Source organism: Pteropus alecto, unplaced genomic scaffold (genome assembly GCF_000325575.1).
Source record: "Pteropus alecto unplaced genomic scaffold, ASM32557v1 scaffold220, whole genome shotgun sequence".
Classification (NCBI taxonomy): Eukaryota; Metazoa; Chordata; class Mammalia; order Chiroptera; family Pteropodidae; genus Pteropus; species Pteropus alecto.
Genome location: NW_006430043.1, coordinates 470,832 through 480,452, shown reverse-complemented (window position 1 = coordinate 480,452; position 9,621 = coordinate 470,832). Strand labels below are relative to the sequence as shown.

Genomic DNA, 9,621 nt, shown 5'->3' with positions numbered 1-9,621 from the left:
CCTCCTTTGCTGCAGCCTCCTCCTGTTCCCACTACCTAATTATGCTTATTCCCCAAGGCTGAGATCTTGTCCATACTATCTTTCTTTCTCTGATCTTCCTGTAAATAAAAACAATAGCAACAACATAATAATCATAACAGCTACCATTGATTGAATATTTACTTTATGCTAGGCATTACGATTATGTAATATGATTCTCACCAGCACCTTGTGAGTTGGTACTAATACTATATTATTTTACAGCTGGTAAAATTCAGATTCAGAGTGGTTAAGTAATTTGCCTAAGGTCACACAGCCAGTACTTTTAGACCATCCATTCAAATCTTGCCAGTCAGATGCCAAAGTTGGTGCTGCTCAACACCCTGCTGTACTTTCCAAGTTTATCCACGCTCATTGCTTTAAATAGTTCGTCCCCACCGGGGGCAGTGGAGCTTTGAACCGTAGGGAAGTCAGGAACCCTGGATTATACACGTGAGGACCTCCTGCAAGTCAGTTAACCTCTCTGGGTCATTGTTTCCTTATCTATAAAATGGGGGAAATGATGGGAGACCTGAGGGTAAGTGTAAGTCAGGTATTTAGATGTGGGGGTGGGGGGGAAGTATTCCCAGCATCTTATGCTCCAGTTACACTCAATCAATTGCACTTTCTCAAGTGCTCTTTTCTAGCCCTTGTTCATGCTATTTGCTTCAGTCTGGAATGTTCTCTAAGGATCCTTTTAAAATCCTGCTACTAACTCTTCAAAGCCCAAATCATATGTCACCTGCTGCATCTTCAACCCTTTTTTCCACTTCTCTCTTTCTCCTGCTTAGGTCAGGCTGGTCTTTTAGGCACTGCCACATCCAGCAAGTCTTTCTTGACACCCTCTTGGGCCCCATACAGGCTAAATGCCTCTGACACAGCTCTTCTCACACTGTAGGGTAACTGTTAACTTGTTATTTTTCCTACTAAACTGTGAACTCCCCAAGGGTATGAACTGAGTCTTGTGTTCTTGACAACAGACACAGTGCTTGGCACATAGTAAGTGCTCAAAATATATATTTTTTTGTTCACTTAAATCATTGTTAGTATCTCTGTCACAATATTTATTAACTCTTCCTGTTTTGCATTGCAGATAACTGCATGCATGTCTATATTTCTCCCCTGAGTATAAGCTTCTTCAGGATTGGACCCTATCATATTAACACTTATGTCTCCATCATATCTAGAACGATGCCTTGCTTATAGTCCATACTCAATTTTCTCATATGTAAAATGGGGATAAAACCACAGCTACCCTATAGGGTTAGTATAAAGACTGAGATATGAAAAACACTTTGTCAACTTCAAAGTGAAATGTAAATGTTGGTTTGGATTCTTTGGGAGGAGTTTGGAGGAAGCAGCTGTGGTATTAAGAGAACTCTATTTGGAGTCAGAAGCTCTGGGTTCAAATCATACTTCAGCACATACTGTGCCAACTTAGATAAATTACTAAACCCTTTTGAGCCTCAGTTTCTGTCTTTCCATATGTCAGACAGGAATAATGTCTACCATGCTGGGTTGTGGTGAAGATTAAATGAGATCATGTGTAGAAATATCTACTGCAGCACCTGGTACATTGTTGATGTTTAATACATGTTCGTTAGCTGAATATGGTTTGATGGTGGGTTATTTGAGTTGAATAAGGTCGACTTCCCCCAAACCTTTAGGGTCCAGCCCAGTCTCCAGGCCTCAAATTCAAACTGTCTGTTGGACATTTTTGCTCAATGTCCCACTGGTACACCAACTCACCATGTCCTAAAGGTAGTTCAGCAGCCTCACCTGAGATCAGCTTCTTCCTCCAACCCTCTGCCCCTGTCAAGGTGACTTCTTCCTCTCAGTCACAAAGGCCTGAACTCTGGAGTCATCCTTGACTCATCCTTCTTCTTTTTCCCAACCCCCAAACACCAGTTGGTCACCATGATCTGTCAGTAGTTCATTGGAAACACCTAGCTCAGCCACTGTCACCATCATGGCCCAGTCTGGCACCCCGGGCTTCCCTGTAGGCCCACCTTTCTGGGACAGCCTCCTAACTGGCCACCCTCCTCCAGCCTCTGTTCCCTTTCATCCAGCTGTCCCACTCACCTTCCTCAAACACTGCTCTTACCAAGTCACTCTCCTGCTCAAGCATGGATAATGGCTCTCTCTATTTCACATTGTATTAAATCTAGACAATTTTATCAGCCCTCCAAGGCCTACTCCACTGATCCTACCCACCCAACCGTGGACTCCAGAGAGCTGGAACTTACAAACTGGCAGGCTTATGCCCCTGCTTCTTCTTTCTTTCTGGTTATCACTGCCTTTCTGGATATCCTATTACCCCTCCCACCTCCCTGTAGTCACTATTACCAATCTAAGTCTCGATATTTCTCTAGATAGTGGACTAGATGAAATGATCTATATAAAACACCTAGCACAATGTCTAGCCCATAGCGAAACCTCAGCAAATATTAGCTATTATTGTTATTAATAGTATACCAGATAGCCAACAATACTTGTAATTGACTAGAAGTAAGAGAGATCGGATTCTAAAAAGAGATAAGGAATTAGATACTAGGAGAAGAGGAGGAGAGGGCAAGGGTGGGTCCGAGGGAGAGCTGGGGTTGCAGGAGGGTGGGAAAGGCAAGCAGGCTGCTACTCACAGTGCCGTAGTTGCTAAAGAGGCCCAGGGTGGGGGCCGGCTCCAATGGGAAAGGCAGGATTTGCTTGAGGTCCAGCGGGGGTTGCATGATGGGGGGCTGCCGGAGCAGAGGGAGGGGCCCTGCCCGGCTCAGGCTGCCTGAAGGGCAGAGAAAACATTATGTGGGTCAGGAAGATTGAGGCTCAGGAGCCCCACCCAAGCTCATTAGTCCCATTCCCCAGCTGGGGCCCCCACACTCAGAAGTGTGACCCCCATGCGCACACACTTCCCCTGCTTGCGGAGCAATGGAGCACGGTGCCCTATGGGTCTGGGGGAAGGTGCAGACCAGTCCTTCTTCCCTTCTGGGTGGTTTTCACTTCCCCTTCCTGTAACCTCCCTCCTCCAAGACCTTTAGGCATTTTATAGACCAGGAAGAGCACAGACCTCTGCAGGCTGCAGCTGGACCAGCAGGACTTGGGGGCCCTGAGCCCCCAGCCACTCCCTTCTTCTGGTTTTGTTTCTCCCCAGGGAATCCCAAAAGCTAGGTTTCACCCCAAGGAGAACAGTCAGGTGGGTGATTCATCCCACTACCCAGAGGGGAATATTGAGGCCCAGATTTGGAGGAGGGCTACTGAACCTTTTGGGCTCCCCAAAGAGTTAAAATTTTGTCTCAATCGTAATTCTTAATTAACTGTGGACATCTCTGCGGGTGGGTAGTAGGTGAGTGGTATCACTCTGGGAGGTGGACTGCCTGGAGCCCTTCTCAGGGCCCCTTCTCTCAACCTTCCTGCCTTCCCCTGTGCCCCTCTGTCTAACTGGGAGTGTTCAGCTTCAGCTCAGCAGGAGGAACCACAACCCAGCCTCTGGGAGGGGAATGCCTAGGTCTGACCCAAAGGGGAAATGAAAGTCCAGGCCAACCACTCCACTACCCCCCCAAACCACTTTTTCTCCCCCCAGAGCCATGGGAGGAACCCTGCCAGGCTCCAATGTGGTGGCCTAAAGGCCCTTAGGACCCCTCTGGACTTCTGCTGGCCTAGCTCCCTTCTGCGACCTCCCTGTGCACAAGTTGGGGAACTTTGGCTGCCCTTCACTGCTCCAGCAAGCCCCTGCCAGCAACAGGGGTTCCCAGAACAAAGGCAAACCCAGGAGGCTGCAAGCTTGGCCCCGTCCTCCCTTGACCTCACTGGGACAGAGGGTCCCCCAGATCTTTTCCTGCTCCCTGCATCAAGACTTCTTCCCCTTTCCATACCTTCAGTTTCTGGTGCCTGCTGCCCCCAGGCAGTGGCCTGGCCCTGGCCCCCCAGGGGCCTGGGCCTGACAGCGTCCCCTTCCCTTGGATCTGCCCCCTGCCCCCTCCCTTTCCAGCACCCCCCCCAAGTCCAGTCAGTAGATTCAGCCAATCAGAGTCATGCAAAAGTGGGGCAGAGGGGAGGGCGGGGGAGCAGGGATTAGGGGAATCGGAGGAGAGAGGGAGGGGGAGGGGAGGGCTCAGGCACAGCTGGGGGCAGGGAGCTGGTCCAGAAAGGTCTGAAGGGGTCTGTCTCTTTCGCCCACTGCTAGAACTGGGTGGCCAGGGTGCCTGAGGCAGAAAGGGGTCAAGGCTGCAGGGAGTTTGGGCTCAAGGTCTAAGGGTTGAAGAAAAAGGGCAGGATGCTTGGCTTTGGCCTTTGGGCATCTGGGAGTCTGTACACCCTGTGTATCCATTCCTTCAGAGCTGGGATGGGGTAGGGGGGAGAGGAGGGGGAGAGACAGACAGACAGACAGACAGACAGACAAGAGTGACTGAGAGAGAATAGTGAGGATTGACAGAAGCGGAAATAAGTGACTGAGAAAAGGGACATAGACACAGAGAGAAAAGAATAAAGAACAATAGAGAAATGGAAGAGAGTATAAAATGAGAGAGAAAAACAAAGATACTGCTGAAAAGCTGGACACAAAACTAGAGACTAGGATAGAAATACCAAAGGACAGAGAACATAGAGAGCAAGACAGGGAGAGAGGAGAGACAGACTGATGGAGCAGTTCGGCCATCTCCCCTTCCTGGTCTGTCCCCTCATGGCTTCTCTTCTTTGCACCCCACCTCCCTCCTGCCTGGCACACAAGACCAGGGCAACCTTAATGAGCCCCGGGTGGCATCAGGAATGGTGAGAGAAACCTGAGCACTCCCAGAGTCCTCGGCACCCAGCAGCCACCCTTAGCAGCTGGTCTGGGGCTGGCACTTGCCCCGCCCCAGGGCACCAGCGGCAGCAGCTCGGCTCCTTGACCCTTTCCAGAACTCTAGACTATCTAGGTCCCTACCTCTCAAGCACCCATCTCAGAGGAGAGAGCCAACTTCTGGAAAAGGCAAGGTACTGAGGAGCCCTTTATGTGCCAGGTAATGAATTCCAAGTATTATCACATTTAAGCTCTGAGGTAGTGACGACTTTCCATTTGACATATGAGGAAACTGATCACAGAGCTTATAGGTACCAGAGCTGAGATTTAAATCAAGATCAGTTGCACTCTGTAGCAAATTCTGTCTCTGCTACATAACCCCAAAGGGCTCTAGTCTAACTCTGAAACAGAGATCTGAGAGCAGGCTTCCATCTTGCTCAAGGAGAGGACGGGGAGAGCAAGTTTCATGCACTTACTGGGATTAGAGGAAAACAGGTAGCAGCCACTCAGTTTCCTATGGCCAGCAACTTATCTTTTCTTCTAACGTGAGCCCTGGGGCAGAGTGGGGTGGGATAAAGGGGTGGAGAGGGAAGGGGAAGTGGGAGAAAGGGGTGAAAGGAAGAGGGAGTGAGGGAAGGAAGCAAGGTGGGCCATTGGAGATTCATTTGTCTGCTCAGATTTCTGGGTCCATTCTACTCTGAGATCTGAGGTGGGGAGAGGGGCAAATAGCAGCTTATGGGATGAGTGGGTAGAAGCAGGGGTCTTGGTTTCAGGTAGCCCAAGCCTCAGTTCCCTCCCCCACCTCAGAATAATAGTAGGTGCCACTTTTTGAGGGCTTACTATATGTCAGGCACTTTACATACACAGTCTCTCTGTGGATGGCGATGGTGCCACTGCTCACTAGCTTAGATGCTCTCAGTCTCATTTCTCATTTGTCAAATGAGAACAACAGTATCTGCCTTGTAGAGTTGTTGAGAGGATTGAACAAATCCATGTAAAGTACTGGCATGCCACAAGGGAGCTCAACAAATGTTTGCTAAATAAATTAATCTTCATCTTATAGGTGATGACAATCGGCTCAGAGAGGGGAAGTTACTTGACTAAGTTCACACAGCTAGTGAGGGATTTGAACCTGTCTGTCCGGCTCCAGAAATAGGGCTTTCCAGCACTACACGTTTCTGGGTAGATTAGTGAGAGGAGAAAAAGGCAGGAATACAGTAGGTTCTGGGAAAGCAGGAAATGAGGTAGGAAATCCAGGGCTTCTGACATTTGGCTAGGTGAGGGCTTCAGGCAGGTTTGGAGGACGGAGTAGAGAGCAAACTGGAGTGTGTGTGTGTGTGCGTGTGCGTGTGTGGCACAGGTTAGGCAGGACAGGGAGGAGCTGGGGCCTGGCTGGGGCGGGCCACTCCAGAGGGTAGCTCATTAGAGTAATTACCTCCAGCAGATAGAGCCCCACCCAGCTCTGTGGGGAACTGCCAAGTGCTTTATTAAACACAGTTCCCAATGAACTTTAGAGGAGTAAACTGTCAAACCCTTGGATGGATGTCCATCTGTCCATTTCTGTGCCCTCCCTAACCCTAGGCACTTTGATCCTGCTCAGGTTTCCCATCCTGCACCAAACCACAGCTGACTCCTTCCATCCCATTGAGGCCTAGTCTTTTCCTTCCTCTCTTCCCCAGAAGTTCTGGCCAGGTCAGAGTCCCAGACTCTTGGCTATCTGAGGGGGGTCTGGGGCTTCAAGCCCCTGTGGTAAAGAATGGGCACATCTGCTCTGAGCTGGCTCAGGGAGTGGTCGAGTCTGGGTAGGAACAGGAGCCAGGAAAGATGTTAGGGTAGGGCTGTGGTTGGTGTTGGTCTGGAGAATGGGTCAGGATGAGATTCAGATTAGATAGATAGGGTTGTGTTAGGGCCCAAGGTGGCGAAAAGCATGAGGTTGGCACTGGGTTAAAATGGGAATTAGACTCTGGGGCCAAGGGAGAAACTGGATTGGAGTCTGGGCTGGGATATTATCTCTAATCCATCTCCCTTTATTTTCAGGCCTTTTGGCCTCTTCTTCCTCCCCAGAACTGCGTAAAATTGGGGGTTGAGGAGAGAGCCTTGAATCCCTAGGTCTTTCCTTCTTGACCAAGTCTCATGTAAATATCCCTTTCTACCTCAATTTCCTCCATCTTGGCAAGAGGCAGGCTGAAGGATGGAAGTCTTTGAAGTCAAAGTTGAAAGCAACAAGGGGATGATTATGAAACATCATCCTAAAACCCCAGGGAAGATGTGGGTAGGGACAGGGCCAAAGGAAAGAGGTGGCCAGGATGGGAAGAGAGGAAAAACCAACCCCTGGGACAACTTCACAACCTGACAGGAAAGGGCTTCAAGGCCTTCCCCCACTTTACCACACTAGGGGCCCAGTTGGAGAAGACAGTAAAAAAGACTTAGAACAGAGAACCTGAGCCCAGAACCACCTCCTTAAATCTGGGTCCACAGTTTAGATCTTGAGCAGGCAGGCTAGGCCTCATCTGCTGGGCAGGGCCGCCATGCACATGGACTCAGTAGACCTCAGCATTCATAACCTGAAAACTTGGTATGGGCCCTGAGGGTGGAGCCTGAGCCTAAGGTGGCAGTTTCCTCCCTCTCTCCTTTTCTCGAAGAGGGCTAAGGTGTGTGGGCCGCCAGGTTTCCCACCCTTCTGTGGGCTGGGCACAAGAAGAGTTATTTACAGTATCTTCCAGGAAGCTGGGGTAGTCCATTTGGTTGGTCCAGGCATTCTCCCTGTGGTGGGATCTTGACCAGGCTTGAGTAGGTCCCTGAACAGGGGAGGTGCACGGCTCACACTAGCCTGTTCTGGGCAAGCATGATGCTGCCTTTGGGGCCCATGCCTGGGTGGGGCCTTGCCCGGGGTGGGGCCCATGTCCAGGGTGGGGCCAGCATACAGGGATTGCAGAGGTTGGAGGAATGTGGAGCCTGTGCTCTGGGGACCCGAGTCCAAGGTGTGTTGGTGAGGGTCACTCTAGGGTAATCTTCATAGATGAGTGAGAATCTCTTTCCTGCTAGAGATACTTTTGGGAAGGAGGCAGGCAACCATCCGTTCCTTCATTCATGTAATAGATATGATGAAGTGCCAGGTGGAGGGGGTCAGGCATAAAGTGGTGAGGAGATTCAGTAAGGGGAGAGAAAGAGGTGGCGGAAGGTGTGCAGAAGGGAGGAAAGGCCATTAGAGTGAAGTCGACAGGGGTCAAATGAGAGATGAAAAGCAAAAGGGCCGAGGAGGCAAAGAGTCGAGTGCTTAGGCAGGAGCCAGGCAAGCTCTGAGGCACCATCATGGAGCTGGCGTCCCCAGTGCGGGGCAGGGCCTGGTTGGGGGGGCTCCCACCAGTAAACAAGTCCAGGAACCCACCTAGCCAGGGCAGAAGTCAGAGGTCAGAGGACAGAGCAGGCCTGTGTACTAGTTGGAGGCAGGGGCGGGAGCCCAGCTGATGAGTCCAGCACACAGCTCCTCTATCCCTCTCCTCCACCACCTGGGGGCTCCCTTCCGATGTAGGTCATGGGGATGGGGTGGCAGTGGCTGAAGGGCTGTCAGAGCCCCAGGGGAATTCCCTTCCCCCATCCTTACTCTCTCTGTTGCCCCTTCCTCTCCTAGTGCCCGCCACCCTCAAGGCAGGGGTGGGGATGGGGTGGGGGAAGAAGGAAGAAGAAGGAAGCCGGGAAAGAAGGGCCCAGGCAGCCAGAGCAGGGAGAGAGGGGCAGGTCTCGGCGTGTTGGGGCAGGATGGCTGCGGAGACAGGATCTGAACCGCAGGGCCCTGGGATAGACAGTTTCCCACCCCTTCTTCTCCACAGCCCCCTTATCTCCAGCTTTCAGGTTCCCCCACCTCTCACCACACACACCTCGAAGCTACACCCACCATCTTCTCCCTCCCTCCCCGACCGCCCCCCACTTCCTCCTTTCCCTCTTATCCTGGGCCCAGAAGGATGTCGGAGTGTCAGATCTAAGGGTGGGGGAAGGCGCTGGGAATGGGGGTGGGGGTGGGGTGGACGGGTCAGAACCTTCCCCTCAACTCCACCAGGTCAGGACCAGCCCCCTCCCCCAGCCTCCCATAGACTGTCATATAATATTCATGAGCCTCATGAATACGCAATGTTCTCATTATGGGGCAGGGGTCTCACTCGGCTCTGCCTGCCCCTTTATCACTCCTTATATTGCCAGGAGAAGCGGCAGGTTTGGGAAGAGAGGACCCCAGATGTGGAGCCAGATGAAGGGGGAGGGGGAACCGGTCGCTGACGGGCGGCAGCAGTCACCGCGGTGCCGGGAGGTTGGGGAGGGTGACCTACTGAGAGGGAGCCAGGAGCCTGGAGCTTGGAGCCGTAGAGCCCACTCACCGAGGATCATGCTGGGGACCCAGGTGCCCGGGCTTCCACGCCGCTCTGTCCCGGGGGCCGTTCTGGTCCGGCTGGGGGTACGGGGGGAGGAGTCGGGGGAGGAGCAGAGGCCGGCCCAGGCGGAGCGGGGGCGGAGCCCGTAGCAGGTGAAGACGGGAGGAGGGGGGACCAGGGCACCCAGGGCTCCATAAGGGGGCGTCCTGGCGGCTCCTCGCCCCCTCTCGCTTTCTCTTTTAGTTGCTGCCCCTGGGTCTCCTGCATTTAGTGTCACTGCAGCCAGGGCTGGAGAACAAGACATCTAGAAGACGGTGTGAGACGATAAAAGAAACTGAAAACTAAGATGCCTGGGTTCCTGGCAAGGGCTGAGTCTGGTCATGAGCTGATATGGGGAGGGGGATGCCTAAGTGCTCTGGGGAGAAATGGGGCCTGGGTCGAGTGGGTCACCTGAGTCTTCTCCAAAGT

At 52.1% G+C, this 9,621-nt stretch overlaps 1 protein-coding gene across 1 annotated transcript in view; it reads right to left on the bottom strand.

Annotated features, from left to right (window-relative positions):
- Positions 1-9,225, bottom strand: part of ZNF385A (zinc finger protein 385A) — a 20,196-nt gene extending 10,971 nt beyond the window's left edge. Inside the window, exons 1-2 of the mRNA XM_006904488.3 lie at positions 9,160-9,225; positions 2,658-2,794 (exon numbers count right to left, since the gene is read on the bottom strand). Of these exons, the coding sequence (XP_006904550.2) occupies positions 2,658-2,794; positions 9,160-9,169 (147 nt within the window). The 5' untranslated portion in view covers positions 9,170-9,225. The remainder of the gene's footprint in view (positions 1-2,657; positions 2,795-9,159) is intronic.
- Positions 9,226-9,621: the final 396 nt, after the last annotated feature.